The 21,252-nt window shown below is 36.7% G+C and overlaps 1 protein-coding gene across 27 annotated transcripts in view; it reads left to right on the top strand.

Annotated features, from left to right (window-relative positions):
* LOC143663043 (uncharacterized) overlaps positions 1-21,252 on the top strand; it is a 188,778-nt gene that overhangs the window by 3,426 nt on the left and 164,100 nt on the right. For 11 of the 27 annotated variants that reach the window (XR_013165765.1, XR_013165770.1, XR_013165771.1 and 8 more), the window contains exons 2-3: positions 92-659; positions 10,002-10,069. Coding sequence is in view for 1 of the 27 variants with exons in the window: in XM_077136431.1 (XP_076992546.1) it covers positions 92-118 (27 nt within the window). In the remaining 26 variants the exon portion in view is untranslated. Of the gene's footprint in view, positions 1-91; positions 2,232-7,637; positions 7,687-9,580; positions 9,670-10,001; positions 10,070-10,888; positions 11,160-13,319; positions 13,441-17,018; positions 20,942-21,252 lie in introns of those variants that run through there. The other 16 variants (XR_013165750.1, XR_013165754.1, XR_013165746.1 and 13 more) reach the window with 13 other exon arrangements.

Genomic DNA, 21,252 nt, shown 5'->3' with positions numbered 1-21,252 from the left:
ACCTGCCAGTCCCTTGGGCTCGGCCCGTGGGTCTTTTCGCCAATTCGTGGCCGGGGCTTTGCTTACTCACACCTTCCCCCCTTCTTTCCAGGACTTGGATCTGTCTTCCCTGCTCTGAAAAGCACCTCCGCGGGTTTGTTTCCGCGTTTGGCCTCCCGTGCGGTTCGCTGTCATCAACCTTCCTCCAGCCGCGTGAAGACTTGTTTTCTACGGAGTAAACATGAAGCATTGGAGCCCCGTCTGTATACCAAACATTTTCACTTCAGTAACGGTGAACAAAGTCTCTGGAGCCTAACACGGCTCCGTGTGGTTATTTACACACACATATGCATATAATGGGTTCTGAGCCGAGCTCCCATGGTAACCCTGGGCCCGCTCCAAGTCTTCCAATTTCATGAAAGCATTTAATGTGCTATGATCAGTGCTGTTGCATGCGGGACTCCTCCCACCACATTCATTCCAGCATCCCCGCCCATTCCCCCCAGGGAGACTCTAATTTAAACATTTCCGAAGCCTTATGAATTTCCGAGGGAGAAGGATTTCTCACATCAGGGAAAAAAGGAGGTTCTGACTCAGCAGCAGAGGTCGAAGTTGGCAAAATGAAAGGGGAGAGCGCTTTCCATGGTAGAACTCTCCTTGGAAGCGTTAGAGGAGGAACGGTATTGATGTATTTCCTTTCCTTAAGAAACAATTTACATCGAGAAAAAAATGTGGGGGCCTAGATAAAGAATAACAAAGTGATTCATGCTGCATTATAAGACAGGAATTTCTTGTTCTTGATTTGCGATTTGAAGTGTTTTTTTTTTTTTTTTTTTGATCTTGGAGCTTAGAGAAGTGAAACTACTAAAAGAATCCTAGAATATAGACTCTTGACATCCCCAAAGCAGTAGAAGATAGGTTCAGACTACATGATTTTGCTTTACAACTGGGCTAAGATTGAATATTTAAAGTTGTAAATTAGCACACTGTTACTGATACAGGGGGAGTATGTCTGTTATGAATCCTTATTCTCTGTTAATTAAAATTGATTTCAGCTTCTGTTACTTCAGTGTTTCTAACATATAAATCAGCATAAACACAGTAGAAAGAGAACAACATTGCAAATAGAAATTTTGTTCGCATATGTTCATGACTGATACAATGTCTAATGAACTAATTTTGATATTGCCTATACAATAAGGAAAGAGTACATTTTCGAAAACCCCTAAATGGTTCATAAATTAGATAAACAGAAGATGGGTACAAGTTAATTATCTCAAAACCATTTTTAACAATCAGGCAAAGTATAGAACTGGAGCTGTACCTTTATTATTCCAAATTACTATTTTTAGAAAATAACCTGAGCTCATTAAAGTTAAAAATATTAATGGCCATTTTCACAGCACCTATTAACATATTCTTAAATATTATTCATTGATGTATGTTACAGGGAAAATCTACTTCAGTGACTGAAGCATGTAAAGTCTTAAAAATGGATGAAGTTTTTCTAGAGTTAAGTTGTAGTTGACTGGAACCTTCTGCAGATTCGGCAACAAATCTTGAACAAGGAAGAAAATTTAAGCTCAGTAATCATTGAGTTACTGCAATGTGAGGGGGAAAGAGAGCATACATTTAAAAGCACCCATATGGTTACTTTCTCAGCTAAAGTTTGGCTAATAACCGGAGTTCTTGGTGTTCTGATATTGGTTTTGTTTAAAGGATTTAGAGCTCTTTAAAATGGGGTAAAGCCATTAAGATGAAGTCTGGTATTATGTAGTAAGGTCAAACTTCATAGTCCATATTCCAAATTCCATCTGCCAGCCTCTCTACTCACTGCTTGAATGTGTGGGAGAGTTTCTGCCGATCCCGTGTTTTATAGAAAGGAAGGTTGTATTCTGACATGGAAAACTTGTAAGGTGGTGAGCTTCCCACCATTGAAGATATTCAAACAGGAATGTTTGTTATAATGGGGGTATGTTTGTGAGGGACTTTAGTCCTCTAAGCAGGTCCACTGCCAAGATCCTGGGAGTCTATATTATAATCTTTTTTACCTAAAAATGTTTTAAATATATTACCATTAACTTGACCCCTGATTTTATTCAGCATTTCTGAGGTCATTTACTCCTACTGTAGGAGACAAGTATTTTAAAAAATAGCTTTGTCTATGACCCATCAACACCCACACACCCAGTCCCTGCCCCCACATGTGACCACGAAATTAAATAAAGCTTTAAGGATTCTTTGACAAACAAGTCATGCTCTTAATAATGTAATGCACTCTATTTTAAAATTCTGTTTACTTTTTAAAATGTTGGTCTCAAATCACGAAGTTAATTTAAAAGCCACCACTGGCTCATGAACTGAAATTTAACAACACTGTCTGTTCAAGAAGACAATTTCACACCTTTTCTATCTCAAAATCTTGGTCACACCTTCTCTCCTATCCTCATTCTCAGCTGCTGACCTGGCTTCTTATTTCACTGAGAAAACAGAAACAGTCACCGGATGAACCACAGGTCCTAACCACTACTTTTTCCAGTTACCCTGCCTCTGTCCCTATAGGTGTCGCCTTCCCACCCTGCTACAAGGTTGACCTGTCCATACTCCTATCTCAGGCCATCCCCTCCACAGGCCCACCAGATCCTAACCCTGACCCTCTCGGGACTTGTCTCCAGGAGTTCTCTCTCCTTCATTATTACCTCTTTCCTTTCTTTGAAACACTTCCATGTGCATAAAAGCATGCTTTATATCAGTTCCTGTCTTCGGAAAACTAAAAACAAAGCCTCCTGATCACCTATTCTCCCCCTTCATCTACTGCTCCAGTTTTTTGCCTTTGCTTCTCTTGAGTTACAGACTGCATTCTATGAGTCTTCAAATCATTGTTTCCTAGACACGTCAAATTCAATGTGTGAAAGTCTAAACTTTCCTGGCTATGGATTCCATCTCCGTGAATGGCAACTCCATTGCTTTTATTGGTCATCCTTGACTTCTTTCTTCCCACCACTGATAACCTGGTCCAGGCCACCACTCTTTCTCCTGTAATATTGCTCTAACTAGTTGCCCAGATCTTGACTTTGTCCCTCTATTATCTTTTCCAACACAGCAGCCAGAATGGTCTTTTCGAGTTGGAAGAGAAATCAGGCCAACTTCTCTGACTAAAAACTTCCATTTTTTCCAGAATAAAAGTCCAAATATTTTCAGTAGCCGAAAGTTTCTTCATGATTGTCCCCTAACTCCACTAACCCCTCTGACAGCTTCTACCCCACAACTGCTTAATATTTCTTTCAAACGCCAGGCTAACCAGCCTCCGGTCTTTGCACTTGCAATTCCCACTGCATGGATTGTGTCCCCTAAACATCAGGAGGGCTCATCTCTTCTCCTTACTTCCTTCAGGTCTCTGCTCAAGGTCATTTTTTCAGTGATCTTTTCCCTGACTGCCATTGTAAAATAGCATCCCAAATCCTCCATTCTAGCCTTCCTATTCTGCTTATGCTGTTTGATTTTTCTCCATCTGGCACACTGTGTACCTACATTGTTTATCTGTCCTCTCCATTAGATCACAAGTCCCATGAGGAAAGGTACATTGTTTTGTCCACTGCTGCATCATCAGTACACAGAACAATGCATTGCACACAGTAAGCACTCAATAGTTGTCAACTGCCATACACTGAATTAATACCTTGTTGAACTATTTAGTAGCAGTTTTAGGAAATATATAACTATAAATATGTTTTAGAAGTATGAGAGTCTGCTTATTGCTGACAGGAGTTTCCTGAACAGCACATAGCTGCTCATAAAAAGTAGAGATCACTTATTCCATAGATTTTGTGGAATAAGTGATTAAGAACCCAGAGGAAGCTGGACTCCCAGGGACAAGGTTCCTAGTATCAGGAAGCCTAGAGTCATGATTCCAGGTCCTGGAAGTAGTATATTGAGGAAAGAGATTGAAACATGAGTGCTTGAGCAAAAAGAGGGAGTCAAGAATACAGCTCTGAGGAACAGAGAACATGTTCAAGGAGTAGATGACAGTAGGGCTAATTTGAAGCTGAGCCTCTGAACTGCTGGTTTCTTACTACTGCACAGCCTATAAACATAATTGACCCCAAAGAATGAGAAAGGGCTGAATCTTTAGACAGAAACAAATTAGTCCTGGTTTGGGATTGGAGAGGGTGAAATTGTAATTCAGGCCTATTCTGACTCCGTTGAAATAACTTAAGAGTGTTTTATTGACACAGCAGCCTAGAGCAGCAGCAGCCTCCATCACTTCTGATTTTCTTCCTATGTGTCTAAACTTACATTCATAGTCTCCTCTATTGCCTTCTTCCTTTCTGCATCTCACTCACATATTGGAGCTTCTTAGGCTTGTTTTTTATTGGTCATCTTCTCTACATACTCTTCCTAGGTGATCTTATCCACCATCATGTTTTTAGATATCATCTATATGAAGGTTAGGTTCACGTGTTAGCTTGGCCAGATCAAGCAAGAACTGACCTATCTGTTGCTGTGAAGATATTTCATGGACTTAAATCATGAGCACATTGGTTGCATCCATGGCTGATTACATCTGCACTCAGCTAAGAGGAGTATCTTCTGCAGTAAATGGCACTAAATCTAATCACCTGAAAGCTTTTAAAGAGAATTCGGAAGAGAGAATCTCTTTCTGCTTCAGCCAGCCAGCCTCTCCTGTGGAGTTTGTCTAGACCTTTTCATTGGAGCAGCCAGTTTCATACCCTACCCTACAGATTTTGGACACTTCTATCATCGTGGTTGCATGAAACACTTTTCTAAATCTCATATTTACAGATATCTCCTGTTGGTTGTTTCCCTGAGAACTCTAACTAATACAATCTATATGGTAATGTTTTCCAAACCAACCCCTCCAGGCCCAAGGTCCAAACTTCATATTTTCAACTGCCTACTAAACAGTTTGATCTGGGTGTCACTCAGACCTCAACTCAATGTGTCCACACCTGCACTTCTTCCCCCAAACTTGTTCTCCTTTGTTCCTTATTTGAGCTGATGGCCCAATTTAGCTTTGTTTCTCAAGCTAAAAACTGGAGTCATTGCCTTACTTTCTTTCTCTTACCCTCCCAGCACTACTGGGCAGTATTATACCATCAAATCTACTACAGAAATGTTGCTTAAATGTCATCCCTATGATCCATTTCTACCACCTATGACCGAGCTTGGACTTTCTGCTCTGTCCTGCACTATTAAGCAGCCTCTTAGTTGGCCTCTGTATCAGTTTGTCTTCTGAATCTCTATCCTTTTATAGTCGAAAATACAGCTATGGTCCTGTCACTGTGATCTTGTCAATAATCAGCTCCCGTTGTCAAGTGCCTACAAGTGTCTACTACCTGCTAATAGATTAGATCCTTCAGAACTTACTTGCAATTTACCTCTCCACTTTGACTACCTGTCACTCTCCCAAACTACCTGACCCTCTAAATCAGACATGTCATTTCACAGCTGTGCTTTAGTGCATGCTATTTTTACTTCCTGGAGGGGGGCACCACTTTTTCAGCTGACTAACTTTCTTTACCTTTCAAGATCCAGTTCAAATGCCACAGCGTTTCTTTGCTCCCCCCTGGATAGTGAGCTGAGCCCTATTCTAGGCTCTCACAACATTGTGGTAATACGTTTTTAATATAACACGTATCACATGGACAGTAATTATCTGTTTCCTTGCCTACCTGCTCTATTAGACTCTGAGTTGCTACAGGTCATGAGTTTCTGTTTCTTGACATGCCGCTTGCCTGCCATAATACCTGGAACACAAGTGTCCCAATAAATATTTGCTGATTAATAGCTGCCGAATAAATGCTGCAGGAAGGAAAGATGGAAAGAAGGAAAGGAGAAAAGGAAGGGAGTGAGGGTGAGAAGGAAGGAGATATTTCCAAAGCATTCTTATAAATAGATGTGTCATTTTGTAAGGAACTATACCATCATTGCCTTATGTTTGCCAAAGAAAACATTAAATTAATGGACCATAACCAAAAAAAAAAAATCTTATTCCACTTTCCAATATTTTCCTCAGCAATTCCAAATGAAAAATTCCATTCTAGTTTTTAAACTCTCCACTCTAGCATTGTCATCCGAGGATGAACTCAGTGACACCCATTGACAAAGGAAAGTATTTAAAACCTTCTTCTGCTGACAAAGGATAGCCCAAAATATAATAAAAAGGCTTCAGGTGTGGTACTACATGTGATGGAGCCTGAGAGATTTGTCATTCAACTTCAGTACCCTCACATCCGAGCAAAGCTTTCAACTTCTGCATTGCTTTCTGCCACGATACCCACTGGACACTTAGCAGACCCTGACTTGACTGCTCTATTGCTGCTGGCCTTGTAATCTTTAAGCTTAGTCAACGTGATTAGATTATGAGTCTTTGGAGCTGTAGCTATACCTCATATTTTCCTTTATTTTCCTATTTCTTATTGATTCGTTGTTGTGTCCAGCAACTTTATAGAGTGCCTACTGTATGCCAGATGCTGTTCTAGGCACTGGGGATGCAGCAGTGAACAAAACAGAAACCACATTATTCTTCAAAGTCATAGACAACTGTAAATAATTGTCTATTGTGGATACTGATTATGATCATTCCTAACCCTAATTGTCTAGACAGGTCATAAAGAGCCTCTAGACTGAAACTGACTTACTAGATGAGAGTCATACTTGCTGGGCTGGTCATGGGTGGAGCCCCCTGATGAATATGGAATATTAAGGCAAGGCAAATTCTGCAGGAAGGCAGGAGAAAAACTAAAATTACACACCAAAAACACACCATAATCCCAGCTTGTAATGGAATTTCTATTTATGATCTCTTTTTCTTGTCACAATATATATTTTCATGAGTAGATAAAGCAAATAATATAATTCCTCTTTTATAGTTGTAAAACCAAAACCCATAAATAAAGTAATTTGTTTATGGTGGTTTGCTTAGCCTAAGTTTAATGTCCCCCACCACCCCATTTTTTCAGTCTCCTGCTCCATTAGTTGGCCTTCTGGCTAGGCCCAGGGCAGAGGGAAAGGGGTGTAGTGCTACCTGGCAACCTACCTGGATTAGATAGAGCTATGTGGCAGGTTCTAAAAACAGTGGTTGCTACTTTCTAACTAAATGAATAGCAACTGGCAGCATCAGCCCCAGAACGGAAGCATCTTGTTTTCAAAATGCATGCCCCACAAAAATTCAGAAATATTTTTCAATGGGCTTACTCATTTTTCTCCTATTAGAAGAATGAAATATATCCAATATATTGAATTTAATTCTTTTCTTTCACAATTTAGAGAGCTGATCCCTCCAGTTGATAACTGCAGAGGAAAATGAAGATGTATTTTGACTCAATATCAAATATTTAGAATTTATTTAGATAAAGATTATTGTGTCTATCAAGTTTAAGTTTAATGTCTTTAGAACCTTAGAAGATTAAAAGTTTTAAATGTTTATTTTTGGAATTGTGAAAAATCATGAAGCTTATTTGTTAGAACACATTATCCCCAGCCTTTGTACAAAGGTTGATGGAGTATTAAGACGATGGAGGAAAAGCATTCTTTTAAAAATAGGAAATATTTTATTTTAGTTCAGGTTAGTGCATCGTCCTCATCATTCTCAATTCATTTTTATTGACTGTCTCTCTCTTTGTATGGTGCTGTAGAGAGGACTATAGGACTTTATGTCATCTTCACTTGAGTCCTAATTTGTTTGTGAGTATAAATTGCTGTAAATCATTGTACTAAATTTAGAGAACATAATCCATAACAATAGACCTCAATTTTTGCAGAAAAATAAAAAAAATTGTAGACAAACTTGAATGGTAAAAACCAAAACAAATCTTTAGAAGATTATCATAAGGACATGAAATATATATGTGAAAATGTTAATGCTTTTAGGCCCATAGTTATTCCATAATTATCTCAGAGCAGAACAAAAGGAGATTTATGGACACACTGGGGCTACAGAGAGACCTGGCTTTTAACCACAGCTCCCTTGGTTATGATTGACTTTGGAAATTAAGTTTGGGAACCTAAGCTTTGTCATCTGTGAGATGAAGGGAGCAACAACCATCACCTGATTTTTGTGACGATGATTAGCAATGTTTTAAGTGAAGAATCTTGGATAGTGTTTGGCATAAAGTAGATGTTTATAAAAACGTGCAGCTAAAGGTACAGAGAAGACTAAGAAGCCAGCTAGAAGAACAAAATAATAGTGTTGAGGGTGGAGAACAAAAGCAAAAGCAAAAGGAAAAAAAAATAAATTACCAAACAATATGCAAATGGTTGATGACAATGGCCGTGAAATGCTAGTAGCAATAATAGGGAGATAAATTCAAATAAGAGATGAAAAAGTAGAGGCTAAATTCCTCCTACATCTGGAAAAGGTAGGAAAAAATTCTGAAAATTAAATGTTGGATGTATTCAAGGACTAATTAATTCCTCCAAGGAAGACCAATAATGTAGGTCGGGCAAATTCCAACTTTAAGGATGGAGCTTAGTTTAGTTTCAGTTTTGATATCTACTGGTGGGGTGTGGCTTTTGGTTCTTTTTGGTTCTCATTGTCTTCAGGGACCACCCTTTCTCAATTGCCTTGCTAATTCCTCTTCACCTGTGGAATCTTAAGGTTGTAATGCCTCAAAACTGAGTTCTTGGCCCCTCTGTTTTCACCTACACACCCCTGGATGATCCCATCCAATTTCATGGCTTTCAATACAGCTTACTACATTCATAGTTCTAACCTGGACCATATCCCCAGAACTCCAGACTTGCATAACCAGTTGTCAACTAAATATTTATATTTGAATATTTAGTGGGTACCTCAAACTAACATGAAAAAAAACCCAAATTCTACATATCCTTCCCCAAAACTTGCTCTTCATTAGGTCTTCCACTGTCAATAAATGGCAACTCCATTCTTCCAGTTGCTCAAAATAGAAATCTATGAGTCACCCTGGGTACTGGTTTTCTCTTCTACCACCTAACCAATCCAGCAGCAAATCTTATCACTTTTGCCTTCCAAACATACCTAGAATACTATCACTTCTCATCTTTTCAAGTGCTTGTACCCAGGTCCAAAGCCTCTAGCATCTTTCCCCTGAAATACTGGAAAAACTTAACTGATTTCTCTGTCTCTATCTCTGAAGTTTATTATCAAAAGAATAGCTAGAGTGATACTTATAACATGTAAATCTGATTATGTCTCTCCCATTTCTCCTCAAAACTCTCCAATGGCTTCCTATTTCACTCAGAGTAGAATACAAATTCCTTACAATGATCCTGTGTGATCTGGACCAGTTCCAGATCACAAAACGCCGCTCTGACTTCACATCCCATGTTACTTTAGACTTCTTGCTTGCTTATATTCCCAGAACATGGCAAGCACACATTCATGTCAGGAACTTTGTACTTTGCTTTATCTTCCTGAAATATATTTCAACTACCCTCACTTTTTCTATCTAACTTTCAATGTCAACTCATCAAAAAACCTTTCCTGACCACCCTAGATAAAATGACAACTCCCCACTACCTTTACCATGTTTTGTTTTTGTTCTCAGTATATATTTTTACTTCATATATTACAATTTATTGATTTATTATTTTCCAGGTTCCCCTACCAAAATGTAGGCTCTACAAAGGCAAGCACTTTGTCTAATTTGTTCACTACTATACTTTAAAAAAAAGGTTAAAAAAAAGGTAAAACTAATTTTAGTAATATGTTTTGTTTAACTAAATATGTGCAAAATATTATTTTATACTGTAATTAGTAAACATTATTCATGAGATATTTTACATTTTTCATGCAATAAGTCTTCAAAACCCAGACTAGCCACATTTCAAGTGATCAGTAGCCATATGTGGCTAGTGGCTTCTGTTTTGGAAGGTGCAGATCTAGACTTTGTAAGGGGCATAAACACAAATAAGTGTAAGGAAATCAATTTCCAGGTTCTCACCTTCCATGTGTATTCTTTCTTAAAATTAATCTTCCATAGATTGTTCTTTTAGTCACTGTAATCCTTCTCCCACAGGATAAAGGAAGGGCATACTTCTCAACAGTTCAGATCTGACAGTGGGACACTGTCTGGGGCCCCTAACAGTAACTATCCTTTAATGATTAATCAAGGCAACAGAAACTGTAGGGTTTCCAGCTATTCCTTTGGGATACATATTTCTGCTAAAGGTGAGAAATAGTTTCAGAAGCCAGGTATTCTAGCCAAATTGAGTTCTAATTTAGATATATAGGAGAGTGGAAAGTAGTGACAATTTTTAATAACTTTGCCTCTTTTGTCCTCCAATGGATGTCAAGAAATTAATTATCCTTGAGCAAGAGTACCCAGAAAGAAAAGCAAAAAGAGCAGGGATAACGTGGTGAATGCTAAAATGATTTTGTTTTCTTCCACATTACCAAATATGAGCAATTCTTTTCAGCTATTCTGAGAACTCATTCCTAGAACATGGTGTCACCCATTACTTCAGATATATTGCCAATGTTCTGTGATTTACATATTTTTCAAGATTCATTAAATAAATATCATGCATAAAATTTTATTTTAGTTCTTTCAGAGTTGGTGTGTGTTTCACATTAAGATGGTTAAGCCTTCTTCTGTAAAATGATAGTATGAGATATTTATTATACCTATAGTCTATCCTTGTTTCATTTTATGAAATGTTAAAATTTTTGTCTATTAAAAAGTTATATGCCACTGTGAGATTGATAAGTTTTTATTAGAATATACCTTCTTTTTAAATGAAAATCTTAGAAAAATTTTATTCATGATGTCTAGAGAAATTAATAATTTTCTAATTTTTAAACTGATTTCTCATTTGAAAATCTAATTCTCAAAAGTCAAATACCAGATTTGATAGACGCACATAATTTTCTTTTCTTTTTTTTTTTTTTCTTTTCCATGGGTAGGCACCAAGAATTGAACCTGGGTCTCCAGCATGACAGGCAAGAGCTCTGCCTGCTGAGCCACCGTGGCCCACCCATATTTTTCTTTTTAATAATAGTTTTTGAGATAAAATTCACATACCAAGAAATTCACCCTTTTAAAGTGTATAGTTTGTGCTTTTACTATATTCAGAGTTGTGCAACTACCAACACTGTCTAATTTTAGAACATTTTCCTCACCCCTAAAAGAAGCCCCACACCTATTAGCAGTCATTCCCCATCCCCTCTTTTTACCCTGGCCCCTAGAAACCAATCATTTGCTTTTGTCTCTATGGATTGTCTATTCTGAACATTTCATATAAATAGAATCATACCGTATGTGTTCTTTTGCAGCTGGCATCTTTCACTTTTCATAGTGTTTTCAAGGTTCATTCATGCTGCAGTGTGTATCAGTACTTCATTCCTTGTTATTGATGAAGAATGTGGGGTATTAGTTTTCTGTTGTTACTATAGTAAATTTAATGACTTAAGACAATTTATTATTTTATAGTTCTGGAGATTAATAGTTTGAATTCAGTTTATCTGGGCTAAAGTCAAGGTGTTGGCAGTCCTAAATTCCTTCTGGAGGCTCTAGGGGAGAGTGTGTTTCCTTGCCTTTTCCAGTTTCTAGAAGTCACCTATATCCCTTGGCTTGAGGCCCCTTCCTACATCTTTAAAGCAGCAGCATATCATCTTAAAATCTCTCTCTCTACAATCTCTGCTTCCATAGTAAGATTTTCTGACCCTGGCTCTCCTGACTCCCTCTATTAAGGACCCTTGTGATTAGATCTTAGGACATACCCAGGTCATTTAAAATAATCATCCCACTTCAAGATCCTTAACTTAATTACATGTGCAAAGGGTGCAAAGTGTGTTACCTTTTCATTTAAAGTAACATATTCACATGATCTGAGGGTAGGACCCGGGTACTTTTGGGGATTCATTATTCTATCACATATTCCATTGTAGGAATATGTCACATTTTGTTTATCCGTTCATCAACTGATGGATATTTGGATTATATCTGGGTTTTTTTTGGGTATTATGAATAATGCTGCTATGAATATCTGTGTACAGATTTGGGGGTGTACATCTTTTTTGGAGGGAGTATAGATCTAGGATTTGGCAACCCTATACTTAGTATGTTGAGGAGCTTCCAAATAGTTTTTCAAGTGGCTGCACCATTTTATAATACCACCATCAGTGAATGAGGCAATGCTTCCAATTTCCTGTCTAGCACTTGTCGTTGTTATTTTAATTTTAGCCATTGTAGTGAAGGTGAGTGTCATCTCATGTTTTTTTTTTTTAACTGTCAGCTGATAGATTTATTAAAAATAGTTTTCGATGAAAGATCACTATGATTTGAGGCCTCTATTTCTGAAAGTGTTCAAAGAATTAAGTAAGTTTCTAAAACAAACCTAATATGAAAACCTATTATGAACAATGTTTCTCTGTGCATTCATTTATAAAAGTAAAAATAGAAGGCAAAGTGAAACCTGTTTCCTTTTAAAATTATCTTTAAATTAGTATAGTAAAATTGCCTTTCTTTTTTTTTTTTTGGTGTACAATTCTATGAGATGGATTTTTTTTCAACTATCACATAATTTTTATTAGAGAAAAATCATGCAGATAGAATACTCACCTGCCATGCAGGAGACCCGGGTTCAATTCCCTGGCCATGCACTTCTCAAACAAATAAACAAGCAAACAAACAAATGAAAAAAACAGACCAAAAAAAATTCAACAGATGGTGCTGTAATAAGGAGATAGCCACATTACAAAAGAATGAAATGTGACCCCTGCCATACAGCATGCAAAAAAAAAAAAAAAAAATCATGCAGAAAACCAGAGTTAACTATATACCTTCCTTCCTTCAGTTTTTGCTATTGTTAACACTTTGTATGAGTGTGGTAATGTTAATGAAAACAATATAATTAGAATTATACTGTTCACTACAGTCCACGGTTTATGTTAGAGTTCACTGTATTGTACAGACATATGCTTTTTGTTAAAATAACATATATACAGCCTAAAATTTCCTCTTTTAAACACATTCACATATAACATTCAGTGGTTTAATTATATTCACAATGCTGTACTACCATCACCACCATCCATTAACAAAACTTTTTCATCACCCCAAACAGAAACTCTGTATCAATTAAACTTTAACTCCCCATTCCTTCCCCCAAACCTAGGCCCAGGTAACATGTATTGTTTTTAAGTCTATGACTTTTGCTTATGGATTTTGTGTCCTATGATCTTGCTAAACTCATTTATCAGTTCTAATAATACTATGTGCATGTGTATTGTTTCCGAGTATATTCTATATAAAAGATCATGTGATCTGTAAATAGAGATAGTTTTACTTTTGTCTTTCCCATGTGGGTGCCTTTTCTTTATTTTTTCTTGTCAGCTTGCCTTGTACAGAACCTTTGTTACAATGTAGAATGGAAGTGATGTGAATGAACCTCCTCATCTTGTTCTGATATTACAGGGAAAGTATTTGGTGTTGCATGTGATGTATGATATTAATTGTAAGTTTTTAATATATACCCTTTATTAGGTTGAAGAAGTTTTCTTCTATTTCTAGTTTGTTGAGTGTTTTTATTATGAAAAGGTGTTAGTTTCTGTCCAGTGCCTTTTTTTTTGGAATCTATTGAGACAATCTTTTATTCTATTAATGCGATGTATTACATTGTTTGGTTTTTGGATGTTAAACCAACCTTGCATTCCTGGAATAAATCCCAGTTGATCATGATGCATAATCCTTTTTATATATTACTGGGTTCAGTTTGCTAGTATGTTGTTGGGGATATTTACAACTACATTCATAAGGAATATTTGTTTCTAATTTTTTTTCTTGTAATGTCTTTGTTCACATTTGGTATCAAGGTAATACTGGCCTCACAGAATGAGTTGGGAAATGCTCTGTACTCTTAATTTTTTTCTAAAAGTTGGTGATGGAATGGCATTATTTCTTAAACCTTTTGTGGAATTCACCAGTGAGACCATGTATACTTGGATTTTTCTTTGTGGGAAGTTTTGAAATCACTAATTCAGTATCTTTCCTTGTTATGAGTGTATTCAGATTTTTTATATCTTCCTGATTCAGTTTCAGTTTTTTATTCTTTCTGGGAATCACCTATAACACACACACACACACACACACACACATATATATATATATATATATGAATTGAAAAATGAATGCAGACATTTTTGAAAGAAAATTAATTTGGATTATTGGTTTTGCAATTAGACGTAAAGAGGACATTTTTTATAAATTGAGTTAAATATGCTGTGTCTCAATTTTTATTTTATATTTATATAGATTATTATGGATATATCAAATTGTTACAGTACTCAGATTTCATTGCACATATTTAAACAATGAAATCAAAATTATATTAAAGGTAATAATATTTAATATCTACACAAAATTATATCCTTGGCAACAATTTTTAACCTATGACAAAGTTTTAGTTGACTTAAAATGTATAAGACATTAAAAATTGTTCAAGTATGCAAGGATATTTTTTAAATATTTAAAATACTTGTTTCTTCTATGTGATGATATTGTGAGCCATTGATTGTAACCATGTCAAGAATGTCTGTATGTTTGTTCATTGTATATAATAAAAATATCATTCTTGATTCTTAAGGAAAAAGTTTGAAGACCAGGTTAGAGCACAAAGGCATTCCAAATTCATAACCTCTAGTTGTCTTATTTACTGCCATATTCCCAGTGCCAAGCACATCCCCATGAATGAATAAGAGAATGAGTGACTTGAATGTCCTGAATTGCATTATTAAAACATATATACTTGCTGCCTAAAGGAAGGATTACCCTGAAGGTAGGTTTTTCTCTATCTAGATATGGCAATTATCACTTGATAGCTAGAGAAAGCTGGGTCCTGATGGAGATGGGGAAAGGAGAGTGTGAGTACAATAGCTGCAATTCTGTCTTGAGAAGACCAACCTGGGTGTCTAGTTTAACCTGTGTCAGTCCCTAAAAATTGGGAAAAATGTTGATACACAACTCGACAAACTATTAAGATCTATACATAGCAATTTCCTTGAAGCAATTTCCTTGACTTCTACAAGCATTTGTTGAGCATCGACTTCTTGTCAGGCACTCTGCTAAGCACTGGTTATGCTAAGATGAAGGAGACAGGCTATGTGATTTGTTATTTACATACTTAAACAGGTGATAAAACAGGGTAAATGCAATAAGGGAAATAAATTATAGGTTAAATAATTTGAAACTGGTATTATTTGACCCTTTTTTTACCTACCAAAACTGTTAATTCATGTGGTCCAACCTATATGGTGTTTATAATCTCAGGTAAGAGTACAATAAGTCCTGAGGGATTCATTAATGGTGTCAGTGACATTCAAGTTGGGCAATGAAGGATAAGGAAGATGATCGATGGGTCAATAGATGGCAGATTGGGTATTGGAGGTAATAGATCATCAAGAGCAAAAGGGTAATGGAAGATACATATGTGTTCTGGAAAAGTACATTGTATTTACATTATTTTAAGATTTAGGATATGTGAATGAGAGTAGAAGGGAGTCTGAGACTTATGTTGAACCCTATAGACCTAAAAAAGAGGCTATTTAGTAGGAAATGGGAAGCTGAAGGTGTTCCTAGAGGGAGTGATGTGAACTGTTACAAACTTTAGAAGAGCTCAGGTGGCTAAATGAGGAAGGAAAGGTGGGCAGGGATGTTGAGACTGGAGACAAGGAGATAGATATTTAGGAACCTCTTGCAATAGTCAAGATGAATGCAATAGATGCTTGTAGGGGTTGAGAAGTGCATAATATTTCTCTGATGGAGATGTCATGGTTTGGCTAATGATTGGATTGAGGGGTAGTTAAAAGCAGTACAGACAAGGGAGATATCCTAGAGAGAAAAGAGTGCTAGATTATGAATTTGAGCTCTATTAATGCACAGTTGATAGTTGAAACAGTTATACTTATAAAATAGTTATGAGAAGTGGTTGTAGTTATCAGAGAATTTACCCAAGGACAGCAGAGAAACAGAATGAGGGTGGCATCAGTGCAGGAGCTAGAAATGTATGTATGTATGTGTGCCCAGTGGTATACAACATTTTATATCCCTTATAGAACTTTTTTACAAAAGTGTCCACTCTTCAAAAGTCTGCAAGACCTCTTGAGGTTGGAGCTAGATATTATCCATTTTTTGCATCTTCAAAGTTCACGTATACTTCAGAGGAAGTCACTTAAAAAATAATGCTTCTTGAATAATATTCTTACTTTCATGGGAAGTTTTTGAGGTTCTAGGCATTGTTCTAAGTGTCATACAGGAAATCATCTCATTTCATGCTTCATAACAGCTTTATGAGTCGATACTATTATTAGCTCTACTTTACAGAAGAGGAAATTGAAGCACAGATTTGCCCAAAGTCACAATTAGTGAATGGGAGCTGGGATTTAAACTCTAGGGTCTAACACCAGAGGCCAGACTCTTAACTCTTATGCTATGGAGTAAGTGGGGTCAAAAAGTGGCATCTGTTTAATGCTTTGAAGCTTTGAATTGCTTTCATATACAATTTTAACATCCTCAAAGCAATTTTGTGAGATGGGGATATTATTATCCACATTCACTGACTAGTAAGTAAATGGAAGCAAAAGTTAAGTGAATTCATGTGAGTACACAGCTAGAAAGAGGCATAGCCAAAGAAAACCACAGTCTCAGTTATACCTGCATGTTCTATTCGGAGTTCTGCTGCCTATGAGTTGAATTGTCAACCCTATGACTTCAAGATAGAATGCCTGGCCTGGTGGCTGAGGGAACTGGCAACAGGCTGTGAAAAAGCAGGTAAGCCTTTTGCCTAGCAGGACATATTTCCTTGAGGAACTCAGGAACTTTGTTCTGGTAAGCCTATAAGACTCTAAGTCAAACTTACTTGTTAATTCTAACATAGTCTCTTTTACTAATAATCATGAATACTTGAAAATTTGGTCACAAACTATGTGTAAAAAAAAAAAAGAATAGTTTGTTGATTTTAAGCATAGCCAGAAGATTAGCCAATAACTTGCTGTTTATTCATCCCTCCTGAGTATATTACCTGTAATCTTTCCTTAGGTATAATGAAAGGGATACCTACACAGTCTGAAGTCCCAGAAGCTTTAGAATCCTCTGTGGTTCACTGACTGAGGAGGATAAAATTTGCTCTGTTAATAGGCGAATGGAGAATGGCAAAGAGAAAGATGGATACTGAATTTTGATTGCATTTATTTAACCTAATTCCCTATCACACGTAGGCTCTTCTGTGAAGGGTGATCTCCTCAGATAAGAGAAACTAGCAAAGGATTTCAAAGGGACTGAAAATGAGATTGATAATAAAGTTTACACATGTATCCACCTTATTCTAGTTTAGATAAAATGCTTCTGTGCATTGGACAGATACTGCCTTGTGTGAAATTTATGAATCTTAGGCAAGGTTGTCCTGCCGTTTGTCTGCCATTTCACAAGATTGGTTATCTTGCCAAGTTTCACCATTGCTAATATAGACTCTGAAGCAACAACTACCACAGAGGATTTTTAGAAGAAAAATCTGTTTTGTAAGCTAAGTGTAGACATATTTATTTATCTAGAAGGTAAAAGTATGTCCTCTATGTGGCCAGCATAGACCCTTACCTTCTAAAATGTTACCTTCTAAAATGCCATGGAGATTAAAACAGAGGCACATACATCCTTCCTGTTTACAGATAGATAGAAGAAAGAATGGAAGAAAGAGAGGAAATTCAGTAGTCCTTGATTATAATATTAACTATTCACAATTCATAATATTAAATATTAACATTTATTTCAAAGTCTCTGTATGTGAGACACTGTTCTAAACATTTAATCCCCTTTTCAACTCTATGAGATAAATACTATTATTCCCCCTATTTTATACATGAATCAGCTGAGGCACAGAGTATTACATAGCTTTCCTAAAACCACAGAGCTAGTATTAGAGCCAGTATCTCAGAGCATCTGTGCTTATTCCATTATGCTAAAATTGCTGTGAGTTTTGGATTTTGTCTTCACCACTAAACTGGAAAATGCTTCAAGGAGAGGTGGGAGTTTAGAAATTTATGAAAGATGGGGGTAAACTTAGAGAAATGGGAGCTAAAAATCAAAGAGTAGAGATTTTACAGTGTTTGAAAATGAAGTCCTTTCTGTGTAGCTTCAAAGGATTCTTCTTCCACTCATCTCAGACCTCTGGGTCTAACTCTGAATTCTGAAGCAGAATCTGTGCAGTGGAGACAGGTGCATCAGGTTTACAAGAAGCTGATTGCTGAGTGCTAGAATGGCTTATCTTGTTCCTGCTAAAACCAGCTATCAGAGATTCCCATTGATGCATATAAACCCACTGATGGCACCCCTCCTCCCAAACATCATACAAATGGAAGCCATTCCCTCTTTCTTCCATCCATCCCTTCTTTCCATTCTCTGAGTTTATTAAATTCATTAAACTGGCCAGGCTCTGTGTTAAGTGCTGACAATTAAATAAATAAGTGAATAGTAAATAGGTAAGACAAGGGTTCCTGGTCTGTAAGGAGGCACAAGCATATTTTTAAAATATGGCAATCTGTACATGGTATAAGGAGGTAAAAGAGAGGAAATGGTCACTTCAACCTGGAGCATTGAGAAAGGCTTCATGAAGAAATCAACGCTTGATCTTAATCTTAAAAGACGTGTAGGTTGGGGGTGGGACAATCAGAGTGAAATGTGGAGACCATTTCAGGAAGAGGGAGCAGCAACAGCAGCACAGGCCTGAAGGAGGAAAGAAGTAAGATGTCTTGGAAAAATGCAAAGAGGGGGGCCTGGATAGAGCCAGGGTGGAAGAACAGGTCATTAGAACAAGGCTGGAGAAGTAAACAAGGGCCAGGTCAGGTAAGAAAAAGAGCAGGAGTCATCATGGAAAGCCACCTCTGTAACTTAATTTTCATAATTTTAGAATTCCTCGCAGTTTATCTTGTGATATCTGGGCTTCAAGGACTCAGGGTTCTGTGTTTTATAAAATGTCTTATGTAGGTTTGGGCAAGATTAACACATCTTCTATGATCATAAATAGCTGATATGAACTGAGAATCAGTTTCATCTTTGATTTAAAGACAATCTCCTCACCCCATAATCGCTCCAGGACTTTTGGACAGCACCTATTTCTCAGTTCTAATTTAATGCAAGAGTGTACTACTGAGATTCAATGATAATGAGCATCATCATTTCATTACAGATATTTCCATCTAAGCTTTTTTAGAACAAACATATAGTGCTTGCTACATGTGAGGCATTGTTGTCAATATTTTACGAACATTAAATAATTTGATGCTCTAGCTGTGCAATCAGAAATTAGCATCATTATTGTCCCTATTTTACAAATGCATTAATAACAATTGAGTAACTTATTCAAAGTTACAGAGCTAGTAAGTGGTGGAATTGTTAACTGAGAACAGATATCTTACCTCAGAAATGCTATGCCATCTCTGCTCCTGATCATCCTTTATCTACTCATCCAATTTACTTGTTATTTTCAAAACTAAATTACTAGACAGATGTTGAGATTATTTTGACCACTTGCTTAATTGGCACCATATGTATGTACCTATATTATACAAGTATAATTCACAAATATACAAATATTACATGCCCAGGCCTATATATTATATATGATATGATATTTAAAAGAGCAATTCTCAATCTCAACAACACATTGAAATCACTGATGGAGCAGTCTATAAAATGATTGACTTGAGCCCCACCCCCAGAAAATCTGATTTAATTGGTTTGGGATGAAACCTTGGCATCAGTATTTTTAAAAACTCCCCATGCAACAAGGTCTTGCAGTTCTGTATAGCTTAATGTAATACCCAGATACATTTCAGACCATTTTGTACAGATCATTAAAAAGTATTGGCAAAGTCTTTTGAGGGACTGGAGAAAAAATATGAAACAATTAAGCTTTTACCACCTGGGAAATCCCCAATACTCTCTCAAACATTAGGGACTCTCAAGTTAATCGACCAAGCCCTTGATCATGAGTCTTGCTCTTATGAAACTTATATCTCTAATAGAGAAACTAAGCCTACCTATAGTAATGTCCAAGAGTTACTTCCAGAAAACCTCTTTTGTTGCTCAAAAGTGTCCTCTCTCTTTCTAAGCCCACTCTGCAAAAAAATCATTACTCTCCCCACTATGTGGGATGTGACATCTAGGATGTAAGTCCCTGGCAATGTGGGACATGACTCCCAGGGATGAGCCTGGTCCTGGCATAGTGGGATTGACAATGCCTTCTTGACCAAAAGGGAGGAAAGAATATAACCAAATAACATATCAGTGGCTAAGAGATTTAAAATAGAGTGAATGACTATTCTGGATGCTACTCTTATGCAAGGTTAAGCTAGGTATTGCTAATTGCCATGGTATGCCAAGCCCCAACCAACAGTATTCCTATAAACTTTAAAGAATACCCAGTGCTCTTTCGAAGACTTTATAAAAGTTTCACTCACTAAGTTTATTTTTCAGAAAATAATGTTTCCTACATCAGATAAGCTCTGAAACCCAGAGTTGCCAGTCTCTACAAGAGCATCAACCAGTTCTATCCCCCTACCCCATAATGTTGATACCCCTTTTCAACATAGAGAAGTGAGAATGGACAATGCCCAAATATCCCTAAAGAGTGAGAGAAGGATCAAAGGAGAAGGAGGAATTGTATCAGAGAAGATAGAATTTAATAAATAAGTATGACTACTGAATCATATTGATATTTCTTTTTAGTCTCCAGTGCTTAGAAAAGCTAGAAGGAAATACCTGAAAAGGTGGAACTGTACCCCATACTATACTTTGAAATTTGTTCTAAAACTACTTGGCAAAGTGTACTTTGAAACTCACTGCTTTTTTTGTATATATATTTCACAATACAAAATGTTTAAACTCCCCATGTAATTCTAATTCAAGGTTGAGACCGCTGATATAAATCAATCATTTATTTATAACTTCAAGCACTGTACTATGCATTTTACACTTTAACATGATAACCTGATTAGATAGGCGTCATAATTATCTCTATTTTATGGATGTGAAAATTGAGGAACCAAAACCTTACATAATTTGCCCAAGGTTACACTGCTGGCAAAAAGCAGACATGATCCCCCAGGATGTGTGAGGTGAAACCACATTTTCTTAATTACAGCTACCTTGTATCCCACAACATAGAGATAACTTAGTCTGTGATATTATAAATTAATTGGCCAGCACTGTGGAATGTACTTATGTTTTATATGTGGGTGCTGAGATGCTTAAAATCTGAAAAATTTAGCTACCTTTC

This window comes from Tamandua tetradactyla, chromosome 19 (genome assembly GCF_023851605.1).
Source record: "Tamandua tetradactyla isolate mTamTet1 chromosome 19, mTamTet1.pri, whole genome shotgun sequence".
In the NCBI taxonomy this organism is placed as follows: domain Eukaryota; kingdom Metazoa; phylum Chordata; class Mammalia; order Pilosa; family Myrmecophagidae; genus Tamandua; species Tamandua tetradactyla.
The sequence above is the reverse complement of the archived record's forward strand: the minus strand, read 5'-3'. Positions and strand labels throughout refer to the sequence as shown.